A 15598-nucleotide genomic window follows, 5' to 3' on the forward strand; every position below is an offset into this window, starting at 1 on the left:
CACCCTGTAGTTCAGAAAGACCACTACTGCACTAGTGTGGCAGACAGTGTTGGTCACCGCCTCAGAGCTGTTTATCTCCTTTCCTCCTTGCTGATGGAACCCAAACTTGGTTCAATTATCAGCGGTCACATGCGTCAAGGCAGGCCAGGCTCATGCCCCAGGGGGGTAGACCTTGATTCATGTAAAACAGTGTCATTCCCGTAGCTGGTTTCTGGTTTAGGCAAGAGAAAGGTACATAATCTGGGCAACCAGACTTGATGGGTGTCTACAGGAAGGCTTCTGAGAATGTTTTCCACACTCTTACAAATGGGACACACCATAGCAACCTTTCAGGCTTTTACTTCTACAGGTGGCTCAGTGCGGGCTGATGCCTAAGCCACCGCAGTCATATTCTGGCCCGAGGGAGCCAATGACCCATGGGGTAAAGCCGAAAGGAAAGATGAATGAAGCTGCATCACTAATGAATTAAGCTACTCTGGAACTACCTTATCTTCACACTCCTGGCTAACAGATACCCTAACGTTTATGCCAATTTTGTTATATTTCTGTTACTTCCCAATTAAAGCTTGCTAAATGACACAACTGATGAATGTGTTCAAGAAGCGTAAGACCACAGGAAATCTGAAGCAGTTATAATAATTGAGGCAAGAAATGAGAGTGGCCAGGAATCAGGATAGCATCGGTAGCAATGAAGAAAATGGACAGATGTGAGACACCTTTCAAAGTATAATCACAAGAGAATGGTGAATGCTTGGAGATGAAAGTGAAAGGAATGGTAAACAATTGAAGTTCACATTTCTGCCTTTGTAACTAGTAGATGGCAGCCTGAAGCATTTACTGACACAGGATACACAAGAATATTCAGTAGTTGATTGGAGAGCAGGAAGGGAGAATGAGTTCAGGTTGGGACATACCACATCTGAAATGCCTGTGGACATCAAAGTAGAGACGTCCGGGAGGCAGAGGTGGTGCTTAGAAGAAAGGACGGACTAGAGCTGCAAATGCGTACTAGCACATATGTAACAGCATGTGGGAAAAGATGCCGCTGTCCAGCGAAAAGAGGCAGAGTAGGAAGCCTGGTCTAGAACAGAATTCGAAGGGCTGTCAGCATTCAAGGGACAAATAAGAGAAATGTCCACAAAAGAAATCAAGACAGTCTCCTCCTACTGTGTTTTATATTCTCAGAGTGAGCAAATGGAAGCCAAGAGAGTACTTTAAGAAAGAGAGTGGGCCGGGTGCGGCAGCTCAGGCCTGTAATCCCAGAGCTTTGGGAGGCCGAGGTGGGCGGATCGCTTGAGGCCAGGAGTTTGAGACCAACATGGCAACACCCTATCTCTACTAAAAATACAAAAATTAGCTGGGTGTGGTGGCACATGCCTGTAATCCCAGCTACTTGGGAGGCTGAGGCATGAGAATCACTTGAACCCAGGAGGCAGAGGATGCAGTGAGCCAAGGTCGTGCCACTGCATTCCAGTCTGCATAGCAGAGTGAGACCCTGTCAAAAAAAGAAGGAAGGAAGGAAGGAAGGAAGGAAGGAAGGAAGGAAGGAAGGAAGGAAGGAAGGAAGGAAGGGAGGGAGGGAGGGAGGGAGGGAGGGAGGGAGGGAGGGAGGGAGGGAGGAAGGAGAGTGATCAGTGGTGTCAAATAACGCCAAGATGTCTGATAAGAAAAGGACTCTGGTCTGCCAGATTTAGCCCAGGAAGGTTACAAGTGACGTAGGCAAGAACATTTTCTTTGATGGAGAGCCTGGAAGTCACACTGCAGTGGGTTGAGGCATGAATAAGTGAGAAAGTAAAGGTGAGTACAGACAATTGCTTTAAGAGAAAGACAGAAGAGACTTAGGGTGGAGGCTGAAGGGGATAATGGATCTTCTTTTCTTTTTTTAAGACAGAGTCTTACTGTATCATCCAGGCTGGAGTGCAGTGGTGCAATCACAGCTCATTGCAGCCCTAACCTCCCAGGCTCAGGTGATCCTCCCACCCCAGCCTCCCAGGTAGCTGGGACTACAGGCACGCACCACCATGCCTAGCTAATTGTTTGTGTTTTTTGTAGAGATGGGTCTTGCCACATTACCCAAGCTGCTGTCGGGCTACTAGGCTCAAGTGATCCGCCCGCCTTAGCCTCCCAAAGTGCTGGGATTACAGGCGTGGCCACCATGCCTGGCGATAATGGATCTGAGGGAAGATACTAAATATGGCAGAGACTGAATACCTATAATAAAGATCATCAAGCTACCTAAATTTGACCTACTTTGCAGAATGATTAAAAAGTTGGCCACCAGCAGCAACTGCAGTAATAAAAAACCATACAAAACTCTTAAAAAAAAAAAAAAAAAAAAAAAAAAAGGCTATAAGGGCTAAGTGCAGTGGCTAACACTTGTAATCCCAGCACTTTGGGAGGCCGAGGCAGGAAGATCACTTGAGGCCAGGAGTTTGAGACCAGCCTGGGCAACACAAGACCTCACTTGTCTCTACTAAAAAACAAAAAAATTAGCCAGGTGTGGTAGGGTGCACCTGTAGTGTGAGATACTCAGGGGGGATCACTGAGCCCAGGAGACTAAGGATGTAGTGAGCTATGATTGTGCTACTACACTCCAGTCTAGGTGACAGAGTAAGACCCTGTCTCAAAAAAAAAAAAAAAAAAAAAAAAAAAGGCTGAAGGCTATAGGGAAAATTAAATATTCTAGTTAGAATGTTTACAATTTAATCAACTAAATAGTTTAATTGTTAAGTCTGAGTCTGACTAGGAAATGAAGGGAACCAGAATATGTCACCTAAAATATGCTTCTTTGATATAAAATTATTTTTGAGCTGACAGCAATTAAGAAGCAGCTCAGTTAATAGGGTTGCTTAAAAATAAAAAAAACAGGCAGCAGCAAACTGAGGAAAAGCTCTCTCTCACCCCTCCCCAGTTTCTGCCTAAAGATAGGCTATAACTTCTCCTTTACTGGAGACAACTGTAGACTCTTAGCCTAGGGACAGCAGCAGAGGACTCTGCCCACAAGCCTTACTCCATTTGTTTTCTCCATGTATTTACCTTCTCAGTTTCCCACCCCTGGAAGCCTAAAATCCCTTTTGTTTGTGCCATATTTATTGTTCTTTGTTGAAGATGCTATATAAGTAGAGTTCTGAGCCACGATTTTGAGTTACTTTTCATTAAGGTTTCTCCCTTGTGACGTGTGCTGCATGCAATCATAAATTTGTTTTTCTCTGGTTAATCTGTCTTTTGTTACAGAGGTCCCTCCCAATAAGAACTAAGTTGGGCACAGGTAAAGTTTAGCCTCCCCTATAGAAATGAAACACAATGAATAGATAGCAGTGTTAAAGAAAAAAATCATTGCCAGCCAATTTATTTCGTCCAAGAAATTTTGTGTATCACTGAATATAAAAACCACATTATAGGCCAGGCACAGTGGGTCATGCCTGTAATCCCAGCACTTTGGGAGACCGAGGCCGGTGGATCACCTGAGGTCAGGAGTTCGAGACCAGCCTGACCAACATGGTGAAACCCCATCTCTACTAAAAATACAAAAATTAGCTGGGCATGGTGGCAGGTGCATGTAATCCCAGCTCCTTGGGAGGCTGAGGCAGGAGAATCACTAGAACCCGGGAGGCGGAGGTTGCAGTGAGCCAAGATTGCACCATTGCACTCCAGCCTGGGGGACAAGGTGAGACTCTGTCTCAAAAAACAAAAACAAACAACAAAAAACCACATTATAGTGTCAATACCTAGCTCCAGGATGATTTGTTGAAGACTGGTTCTGCATAAGTAGTTTTCTTTTCTCTTTGTCCAGTTCTGCCAAGATTGCAACTCTATTTTTGTTTTGAAAACCTAAAAAAAAAAAAAAAAAAAAGAGGGGAATAGGAGAAAGGGGAGAAAGAGAGAAACATAATAAGAAACATTTTAGACCTATTTTTATAAACCTAAGCCATCTAGAACCAAGAAAGCAAAATTCCTATTCTCTAACATGATAATGAATTCACCAGTAAGTACTTTCCCTAAATGGTTACTTCTTCCCTCCTGCCTACTTCCCAGCAACTTTAACAGCATCATTCACGAATACTTAAGCAGAATGTAATATCATATTATATTTAAAGTGTAGCTGAGGACTTTTAAGACTGAGTTCTAAAGAATTTTAATCTACCAAGGTATAAGTTACAGCATTTGCTTTGTAACAAAATCTTTGAGGCCGCAAATGCTGCAGGGGCCTGTGCAGTCTCTATCCTGCAGAGTCAATCTTTGGGAAGGCAGATGTTCGTCGTCCTCTATTTGGAGCCTCTTTATGCATGCCTTTTTCATGGGGGAAAAAACAGTAAACATACTCGGATCAAAATATTTCTTTTTCTCAACTGCTTCCATTCAGATATAATAGACAATGTTTCAGGGAACATGTCAAAAAATTTCAACTGACCAGAAAGCAATTCTGAGAAAGAAATGGAGTGTAACTGACAGGATACAAAGAGATATGGCCTGTATCAAATACTTTATACTGGGCTGGATTTTCAGCTTCACACTTACATAAGATATAGGGTAGAGGCTGCCACATTATGGTCCAGGAGCAACATCTAGCTATGTTTTTAAAATCAGAATTAAATACTAACATGTAAACATTGAGAAACTGTACACTAATTTCTCAGATTTCTAGCTTCTCTTGAAATATATCTCAAGATCTGGCAACAAGTGATGTGCATGCCCCCATGGCAACAATTCACCTGAACTAAGAAATAGTTGTCCCCTTTAGCTGGGCACTCTCCAGCTCATTACAGTCCTTATCACCTTGTTTACATTATCTGTAAGCATTTGAGTTTCTGATCCCTAATTTAGAGAAACAAAAAGATTAAAGGACTGAAAAACAGAACTACAAAAAAAAAAAAAAAAAAAGATAAGGACGATGATGGCTCAGGAGACTGGAATCATTAGGCCAGCAGAATGAATATGGGAAGAAACCACATTTTTCAAGCAGAGCAGACCTAGGTACTCCTAAGGGTACCCACATGAGGGATTCTAAGAATTTTATACTGATTATAAAGAGGAAGAATTAGGTGGTAGGATGCAAACTTTTTCCTCTCTTTGGGAGAGGAGCAGAGACTGGCTAGGGATGGTGTAGGCTGTACGAGGAGTATTCATAATCCTTTTGCAGTGTTTTCAGCTAAATCTGTTCTTCAATCAGGCATTAGCATACTGTCTGTGGCCAGGATTCTGGGCAAAATATATCTCTGGCACGTTCATTTCTATCATCTCCCATTTTCCCCTCTCTGCCCACTCATGCTATGTCATCAAACTCTAGTAATAGCAGACTCCCTCTATTTGGATAAGATAATTCATTAAAAAAAAAAAAAAAGAAAGAAAAAAAAAAGAAGACATACGTCAAGACAGGGTCTTGCTCTGTAGCCCAGGCTGGAGTGCAGTGATGTGATCATATCTCACTGAAGCCTCAAACTCCTGGGCTCCAGCGTTCCTCCTGCCTCAGTCTCCCAAGTTGCTAAGACAACAGGTGTGAGCCAGCATGCCCTACTAATTTTTGTATTTTTTTTTGTAGAGACAGGTTTCACCATGTTGCCCAGGCTGCTCTTGAACTCCTGGGCTCAAGTGATCCTCCCACCTCAGTCTCACAAAGTGCTAGGATTGCAGGTGTGAGCAACTGAGCTCAGCTCATTGTGGTCTTTCTGAAGAGAGTTTTCTAAGCCTTCCAGGGTACTGGTCATGTACTCTCATCCTAACTCCAATCCCCTTTTCCTGCCTGATCTCTTAGAGCTTAATCTTCTGGTAGAAGAAGCTCTGCGGGGCCTTTCCATGCGGCACGTCACGACCTGCTCCACCCAGTCTTACAGACAGGCATGTCTCGGGAGAAGTCTTCTACTCAAGGAAAGATTTAATACAGTTTTGAGAGACAGAGGAAAAAACAAACTGTTTTTGGAAAAAAAAACACTATACTCTCATTCAACACAAAACTTCTGACACCGAGCGGTTCTTCAGTGGGCACCAGCTGAGTGTCCTGTAATTCAATTCTGACACTATCTACCTAGAGATCATGTTGGATCCCACAAGCTGAGGCTCAGTTCTACAAGACTGCTCGCCACTTCAGACGCCAGTGGCAAGTATGCAGTAGGCTGTCACCTATGCCTCTGACTGGCTATAAACTGGGGGCCCCCATGACTCACTCCTTGGATTTGGTTAATTTGCTACAGTGGCTTACAGAACTCAGGGAAATACTTTACTTACATTCACTAGTTTATTAATAAAGGGTATTACAAAGGTTAGAGATGAATAGCCAGATGGAGAGATGCATTGGGCCAGGCGCATGGGAAGGGACACAGAGCCTCAATACTCTCCGGCACACCATCTTTCAAGCACCTTCACGTGTTCAGCTATCCAGAAGCTCACCTGAACCTTGTCCTTTTGGGGTTTTATGGAGGCTCCATTACATAGGCATGGTTGATTAAATCATTGGCCATTTGTGATCAGCTCAACCTCAGTCCCTCTCCCTTCCCCAGAGGTCAGCAGGTGGGTCTGAAAGTTCCAACCCTCAAATTATAGGGTTGGTTTCCCTGGCAACCAGCCTCCATCCGGGGCCCATAAAGAGTCATCGCATTAGAACAAAAGATGCTCCCATCACCCAGCAAATCACAAAGGTCTTCAGAGCTCTGTGTTAGGAAATGGGTTAAAGGACAAATATCAGTGCAAGGCAGGGTGGCTGTAATCCCAGCATTTTGGGAGGCCAAAGTGGGAGGATTGCTTGAGGCCAGGAGTTCAAGACTAGCCTGGGCAACTTAAACAACAAGATGTTAGGACATAAATACTTACTAGGTTGTTTGGACCTGACTATGTACTAAACAGAATGGTTCTGCAAGACCTTGTCTCTACAAAAAATTTAAAAATTACCCAGGCTTGGTGGCATGTGCCTGTAGTCTAGCTACTTGGGAGGCTGAGGCAGGAAGATTGCTTGAGCCCATGAAGTAGAGGCTGCCGTGAGCCACAATCGTGCCTTTAACACTCCAGCCTGGTCAACAGAGCAAGACCCTGTCACTTAAAACAAAACAAAAACAAATATCAGAACGAAACATTCTCCTAGTACCCCTACTACTCAGGAAATTATGAGTTTTAGGAGCTCTATGTTAGGAACCATGGTCAATGACCAAATATGTGTTTCTTATTATATCTTGGTATCACAACAACCAAATTCCAAGAATGCATTACTTACACAATTGGTTATTTCTGAAAGGACAGTAAGAAGGTATTCTTCTATCTCAATTTAGGATTCAGTAAGAAGAAATGAGACAGAACAGAAGTAGGAAATACTAAAGTTTCAATCAATGAAAAATTCCTTCCAATCTCATATCAGACTTAAGAAAACATCATTACCTATGGAAATCCTTCCATAAACAGTTGTTATTTGCTTAGGACAGTTTGCTCAAAGTATCCCAAAACAGGCAAATTAATTCATGTTAAATGACATGATTAAAGTAGGCCAGGTACGGTGGTTCACGCCTGTAATCCCAGCACTTTAGGAGGCCAAGGCGGGCGGATCACGAGGTTAGGAGATTGAAACCATCCTGGCTAACACTGTGAAACCCCATCTCTACTAAAAATACAAAACATTAGCCGGGCGTGGTGGCGGGTGCCTGTAATTCCAGCTACTTGGGAGGCTGAGGCAGGAGAATGGCATGAACCTGAGAGGTGGAGGTTTCAGTGAGCCGAGATTACACCGCTGCACTTCAGCCTGGGTAACAGAGCGAGACTGTCTCAAAAAAAAAAAAAAAAGAAATGATTAAAGTAGTCCTGAAAGGCTCTTTCCAGCTCCAACACATGAAGGTTCCATAATTTTCCCCAAATGTCTGCTGCTCTCAAAACCTCAACTATCTTAATATTTGTGATATTTATGCCTGTGTATGGCAATGTGATGGTAAAAGGTGCCTTATGTAAATAATAACTGAAACTTTGTCAAAATAATGTTAAGGAAACATAATTAGCAAAGCAATATGTAATTACAAGTCCACTGATATAGAGAATCAGAAATAACAACTAGAACCAGAAATAACAAGTATCTGGCAGGGATGGAAAATTGAGAGCAGAAATAAAAGTGTACCCCAGCCTTGACCCCACTGCCATTTGGTGTGCAACTATGTATTTCAATGTTAATATCTTTCTTCAAACTAAAATGGAGTTAAGAGATCCTTAGATTCCCAGTTTTAACAAAGCTGGTCAGATAACTATCTTGAGGAGCAGAAAAATGGTCTGCCTCTTTCTTATATTTTAGAATACCACAGTGACTCTCATATAATAGCCTTCTTTCCCTCCAGAAACAGACATAGAGAAGGGAATTGTTCTTCAGACTTCAATAATGTTTGAATTCCAGGCTACAGTATTCTTTTCATTGATTTTCTGAATTTCTAGGTGTTTTAATACCTAAGACATCTTTTAGGAAATTATTTCTTATTTGCATTATTATTTTTATTTAAAAATGGGCCAGGTTCAGTGGTTCACACCTGTAATCTCAGCACTTTGGCAGGTCAAGGCAGGAGGATCACTTGAGGACAGGAGTTTGAGATCAGCCTGGACAACATAGCAAGACCCTATCTCAAAAAAAAAAATTTTGTTTAAATTAGGTGTGGTGCTGCATGCCTGTAGTCCCGGTGACTCAGGAGGCTGAGGCAGGAGGATCACTTGGGCTCAATGGAATGAGCTATGATGTGCCACTGCACTCTGGCCTGTGCGACAGAGCAAGACCCTGTCTCTAAGAAAGTAATAACAAAATTTTAAAAAAGATTCTTTCTCTTTAGTAGTAATCAGAATTAAATTTAAAACGTATAGTAGTCAGCCCATATTTGCGGTTTCAGCTACCTGTGGTCAACCACAGCACAAAAACAGGTCAGGGTAACACAGTAAGATATTCTGAGAGACAGAGAAGGGGAGAGAGAGAGAAAGACCACATTCGCGAAACCTTTATTGCAGTATATTGTTATAATTGCTAATTTTATTATTATTGTTGTTCATCTCTTACTGTGTCTAATTTATAAACTTTATCATAGGTGTGTATGTATAGGAAAAAATGTAGTATATAAAGAATTCAGTACCATCTGTGATTTCAGCATCTACTGGGGTTTTTGAAAAGAACATATTCCCCCTGGGTAAGGGGGGATTACTGTACAGATGTTTGTCACGTAATACTAAACAAGTAGAATGGTGTGGCAACTTTAAAAACTTTATCCATGAGAAATTTCAGTTGAATGTACCTTTCCACTTGGTATCAATGACTTGCTCAGCTATGTGAATTCTGATTGGGTAGTCTAATTACTTTAAACCAGAGGTTCCCAGAATTTCTTAATTCACAGTGTGCCTTAGTATCTCAGTAATGTTTGCATGACACCCCAGGCCAACAAATACATAACCATTCTGTTTAGTAAATAGTCAGGTCCAAACAACCAAGTAAGTATTTGTGTCCTAACATCTTGTAGTTGTTTAAAAAAATAATGCACATAATGTGAAATAAAAAATATTTAATTTCATTTTTAAATAACCACAGTTACTTACTAATGGATGTGTGCCTGGGCATTGTATCACTTTTCAAACCTTAGAATCAGTTCAGACACCACCAATCCTCATTCCCTGTTCCACACTGATTTTCACACAGTACTTGTTGGTTATCAAAGCAATTGCTAAAAACCTAACTTTGCAAAGATACGATGTCATTGAAAAGAACAGAGTGCACTGTTGAAACTGTAAACTATCTCAAACTACTTCATGTGGTGTCCAACTAATACAGGTAGTTTTGTGTTTGCTTTCAAAACAATTTTCCATGAGGCCTCTGGGATTTCTCCATGGGGTCCTAGGATGCCATGGTGTAGAGTTCACAAACCACAGCTTTAGATCTTTTCTTCAACTACTACCCAAACAACTGAATGACAATTTCTCTCCCATTTTATCAGGGCAATCTTCAAAAAGACTTATAAATTAGGTATTATACAAATAAGTGCATAATAAAGTATCTTCCAACTATTAAAAAACCTCCTTATAGATGCAGAGACCTCTCTCTAATGACAGTGCCCATCATAAACCACAAGTCTCAACTCACGTTTATATAATAAAGGATATTATATAAACATAATAACTACTATAATTTTTATGCATTAAGTTAAAACTGCCTGTATTTGACGATTTTCTACCTACAAAAACAATTTTATATGATTCATCAACTTTTTAAAAAATTACATACTTGTATGTCTTGATTGGCTTGGTCAAAAAGGAAGAGCCTCGCTTTTAAAAACTTCATGCATGTCTGACAATCAGAGCATAGGTAGGTATAGTAACCTCCCTGTTTCCGTGGAAATCAAAGGTGAAAATCTGTAACTATGGGCTCTAAACTAACATTAATATAGTTCCTGGCCAGGAGTGGTGAGCTATGCAGTGAGCTATTTTTGCACCACTGCATTCCAACGTAGGCAAAAAAGAGAGACCCTGTCTCTAAAAGAATTTCTATAATTTCCTTTGACTGTTAATCAACTATATATTAACCTGGTTATAAAAGCAGCCCACTGGCCAGGAACGGTGGCTCATGCCTGTAATCCTAGCACTTTCCGAGGCTGAGATGGGCAGACTGCCTGAGCTCACAAGTTCGAGACCAGCCTGGGCAACATGATGAAACCCCATCTCTGCTAAAACACAAAAAATCAGCCAGGCGTGGTAGCAGGCACCTGTAATCCCAGCTACTTAGGAGGCTGAGACACAAGAATTGCTTGAACTGGGAGGTAGAGGTTGCAGTGAGCTGAGATCGTGACACTGCACTCCAGCCTGGGCAACAAAGCGAAACTCTGCCTCGAAAAATAAAAATAAAAATAAAAGCAGTCCACTAAGGAGAGTTATGTTGTTCTCATATATTGCTCTATTTACTACCTCATAGTGAGCCTGTTATCCAAATAAGCAGACAAATCATGCTCTTATAATAATCAAATGGAAAGATGTAAAACACAGGTATTATTGATTTTATACAATAGACATTTCCCTAAAAGTTACGTAATATGAATTAAGGTAAGATAATTATGGAAAGACATGTTTAAGTATACTGGAACGTGTCATTTAGAGGAATCCAAAGGTGAGTTCTTTGTAAAGTGAAGAATGTTTTCCAAGGGAAATTGGTACTCTCCCATTTATATATACAAATTGCACATGCTTTTTGTCAACTATAGCACAAGACTTGTTCTTTCTCAGTGGAGGCTACTACATTCTTAGAAGATAATCATGTGGTTCCATCTTTTTAGCGATTTAGAGATACTATAAATATAAAATAGGGCCAGGTGGCTCACATTTGTGCTTTGGGAAGATGAGGCAGGAGGATCACCTAAGGCCAGGAGTTCAAGATCAGCCTGGGCAACACAGCGAGACCTTGTCTGTATAAAAAAAAAAAAAAAAATTATTTTTTGAATTTAGCAGGGCATGATGGTGTGTGCCTACAGTCCCAACTACTTGGGAGGATGAGGCAGCAGGATTCCTTGAACCTAGGAGTTCAAGGCTGCAGTTAGCCATGACTGGACTGTGCCACTGCACTACAGCCTGGGCAAGAGAGTGAAACTGTCTCAAAAATATATATATATATATATACATACACACACACACACACACGCACACACACAATTCTTGAAAAGCACACATAGTCTTGAAAAGCAATTTTTAAAATCTGATAATGTCTAAATTTTGTCATGAGCAAAATAAATGGCCATATTGGAAAATCCTGATCTGTTGTTTACAGCAGTATCAATTTCCCTCAAGATTAACTTGTGCACACAAAAATATTTTGGGGTCACTGTAATTATACATACATAAAAATTATATGAAGTACAGTCAACAATGAAAAAAGCATTAAAAAGCCTATATAAAGATAATCTGATCGATAATGTTCATATGAATAGGAGCACAACTGAGTTGTGCTCAAGATGGAGTCTTGCTCTGTCACCAGGCTGGAGTGCAGTGGTATGATCTTGGCTTACTGCAACTTCTGCATCCCAGGTTCAAGTGATTCTCCTGCCTCAGCCTCCCAATTAGCTGGGACGTGCCACCACGCCCAGCTAATTTTTGTATTTTTAGTAGAGACAGGGTTTCAACATGTTGGCCAGGGTGGTCTTGATCTCTTGACCTCGTGATCTGTCCACCTCAGCCTCCCAAAGTGCTGGGATTACAGGCATGAGCCATTGCGCCTGGCCGCGAATTTTAAAAACACTTTAAAATTTAATACTATGAAATTTGAAGAGTAATTTTTAGAAGTACTAAAAAATTATTTATCCATTTAGTTAGTTTTAGAGGGAGGGTCTTGCTCCTTCACCCAGGCTGGAGTGCAGTAGCACCATCACAGCTCACTGTAGCCTTGACCTCCTGGGCTCAAGCGATCCTCCCACCTCAGCCTCTCAAGTAGCTAGGACTACAGGAGGAACATGCCACCATGCCCAGCTAATTTCTTTATTTTTCGTAAATACAGGGTTTCACTATGTTGGCCAGGCTAGTCTTGAACTCCTAACCTCAAATGATCCTTCTGCTCGGGGCCTCCCAAAGTGCTGGGATTACAGGCATGAGCCACTGTCCCCAGATGAAAAATTTATAAATGCTGAGAGTATGATGTAACTATAATTTGACAAATGATTTTCAAATCTAACACCAAGCTGACAGGATAGCTTGATTCGAGATTGTTTTTTTTTTTTTTCCTTTTTTTTTTTTTTTAGTGGAAGAAAACGAATTCAATAAAAATACTGGAAGATATCAGAAGAATATTCAATTGTTCTGGTTTTGTTTAACATTTCTGAACTAGGTTGAGCTTTAAATGAAATTCATTCTACTCCCTCCTCCTCTCATTTTACTTGGCAAGAACTTTGCCAACTAGTGAAAAGGGGTGAGAGGAAGCATTCCTGGCAGAGGGATCTTCACACAGAAAGTTATATGCCAATATGGGCCGGGCGCGGTGGCTCACGCCTGTAATCCCAGCACTTTGGGAGGCCGAGGCGGGTGGATCACAAGGTCAGGAGATCGAGACCACGGTGAAACCCCGTCTCTACTAAAAATACAAAAAAAAATTAGCCGGGCGCGGTTGTGGGCGCCTGTAGTCCCAGCTACTCGGGAGGCTGAGGCAGGAGAATGGCGTGAACCCGGGAGGCGGAGCTTGCAGTGAGCCGAGATCGCGCCACTGCACTCCAGCCTGGGCGACAGAGCGAGACTCCGTCTCAAAAAAAAAAAAAAAAAAAAAAAAAAAAAGAAAGTTATATGCCAATATGATAGTGGTCATGGTCAATGCAACCTTATAATAAAGAAAAATGGTAAGACGGAAAAAGATCTAGTAATGTTAAATTGGACTGCCATTATTAACATATGCCCTAAAAGAAACATGGTCTCCTGCTCTGTCACTACAACGGCCAGTAAAAATGCCTCCCTCCTTATCCTCAACTCCATGTTGAACAGATTTTGGTCTCTAATACTATTCTCCATTAAGAAGGAACCAGAGGTCAGGCACAGTGGCTCACACATGTAATACCAGCACTTTGGGAGGCCAAAGTGGGAGGATCATTTGAGGCCAGGAGTTTGAGACCAGCCTGGGCAACACAGTGAGACCCTGTCTCTATAAAAACAAAACAAAACAACAACGAAAAAAAAAAAAACAAAAAAACCCCCAGAGTTTTAGGGAGAATACTAGTTCAATGTCTTAGGGCAGAAAAAAAATATCAAAATGGGATTGGACTATCTTGTCAGAAAGCAAGAAGACTTTTAACATTTTTATGTATCCATTTATTTTTTGTTCTTAGAGATGAAGTTTTGCTCTGTCACCCAGAGCTCGAGTGCAGTGGTGGGATCATGGCTTATTGCAGCCTCAAACTTTGGGGCTTAACCCATCTTCCCACCTCAGCCTCCCAAGTACCTAGGACTACATGTAGGCACCACCAGTCATGCTCCTAGCTAAATTTTTTATTTTTTGTAGAGACAAAGTTTGTGTTGCCCAGACTGATCCTGAACTCCTGGTCTCAAGGAATCCTTCCACCTCAGCCTCCCAAATGCTGGGATTACAGGCGTGAGCCACTGTGCCCGGCCGAGAAGAATTTTTTAAAAAGGTCCAAGGTAAGTGATAAAAGGACAAAAAAGTCAATTTGAGGTTAGCCAGGCTGTCACAATTTGAACATTAAAAAGAGAATAATAATTACAGCTAAATGGAATAAATTAAGTCTGTGATAAGCCATGAATTCATAATGAGATGCAAAAGGGAAAGCTAAGATACATGATAGTTGCAAAGAAGGGTGAATAGGGTATCCAGTGTCTTATTATATTAATAACTAGGTTGGTGTTAACACTTAGGTGTTTTGTTTCTCCTGTTAAGTATATGTCTATTTATGAAGTATAGCCGTGTACTTTTTTGTTTCAGTACAAGGAGGGTAGGGTGGATGCAAGGAATTATGTGTGACTAAGCCAAACAGTTCCAAAAAAAAGCAGGTCATGTACCAACAACAAGAAATTCAGATCAGCACAGGCCCGAACACATACAGTAGGATGTATTTTTAAAGGAGACGCAGTGGCTGATGACTGCCTATAATCACACACAATGCCTGAGTAGACATTGTGAGTTCTAAAAGGGTGAATTAGTCCAATATCCTAGAGAGCTCACAGTACGTAACTCATCCCTGATTGCTCAGGAGAGGAGACATCTATAATTCCTGGCACTACTGTTGCCAGAAAAGGGCAAGTTATAATGACAACAGAACACTGAGCTATGAAACACTGATCACACACAAAATAAAGAATATTTCAATTCCTGGAATAACTCTAGGCTGCAAGAAACTAACAGTCTAGGAGAAAGGCATGAACTTAAAAAAAAAATCCCCCTGAGCAGGTAACATTCAATTATAGAGGGGAACTAATGCACATCAACACAACTTTAGGTTCCCATCAGCACAGCCTTTGGATAAGCGTTAGGCATAACCAAACCTTGTGTTTTAATTAAGAATCAAATCCATCAACAACTCTGAACTCTCAGTAATTTGAAATTTTGCTTTGTTTTGGTAGTGGTAAGATTACTGTAACCTACAAAGGTATAGAAAAATTACTGTAATTCTGGAAAAGTATAGAAATAGAAATCTGGAAGAGTATTGTAACTCTAGGGAAATATAAAAATGCAAGTATATCAGCCGAGTGCAGTGGTTCATGCCTGTAATCCCAGCACTTTGGGAAGCTAAGGCAGGAGGTTCACTTGAGCCCAGGAATTCAAGACCAGCCTGGGCAACATAGTGAGACCTCGTTTCTACTAAAAATAAGAAAAATCAGCTGGATGTAGTGCACACTTGTGGTCTCAGTTACTCAGGAGGCTTAGGCAGGAAGATGGCTTGAACCTGGCAGGTCAAAGCTGCAGTGAGCCATGCTTGTGCCATTGCGTTCCACCCTGGGCAACAGAGCGAGACCCTGTCTCAAAAAAAAAAAAAAAAAAAGAAAAGAAAAAACAAGTATAGAATGTATAAATTAAACCAACAGGTTAGTATTTTAAAATACATTTAATTTTAGGTAAATTTTTGACCACTATATAAAGTGAAGTTTAACAGACACTATAATTAATTATAATTGTAATTTAAACTGTTATTAA

General features: G+C 41.1%; 1 protein-coding gene across 9 annotated transcripts in view; it reads right to left on the reverse strand.

Moving 5' to 3' along the window:
• INI (INTS3 and NABP interacting protein) overlaps positions 1–15598 on the reverse strand; it is a 65342-nt gene that overhangs the window by 7486 nt on the left and 42258 nt on the right. For 6 of the 9 annotated variants that reach the window (XM_071078184.1, XM_024792604.2, XM_011740377.3 and 3 more), the window contains one exon: positions 3729–3831. The exons of 1 other annotated variant lie outside the window; for it this stretch is intronic. In XM_071078184.1, coding sequence (XP_070934285.1) covers positions 3729–3831 — 103 coding nt within the window. Of the gene's footprint in view, positions 1–3728; positions 3832–6882; positions 7027–11300; positions 11385–15598 lie in introns of all 9 variants that reach the window. 2 more of the 9 variants (XM_024792603.2, XM_024792606.2) reach the window with 2 other exon arrangements.

This window comes from Macaca nemestrina, chromosome 14 (assembly GCF_043159975.1).
Source record: "Macaca nemestrina isolate mMacNem1 chromosome 14, mMacNem.hap1, whole genome shotgun sequence".
In the NCBI taxonomy this organism is placed as follows: domain Eukaryota; kingdom Metazoa; phylum Chordata; class Mammalia; order Primates; family Cercopithecidae; genus Macaca; species Macaca nemestrina.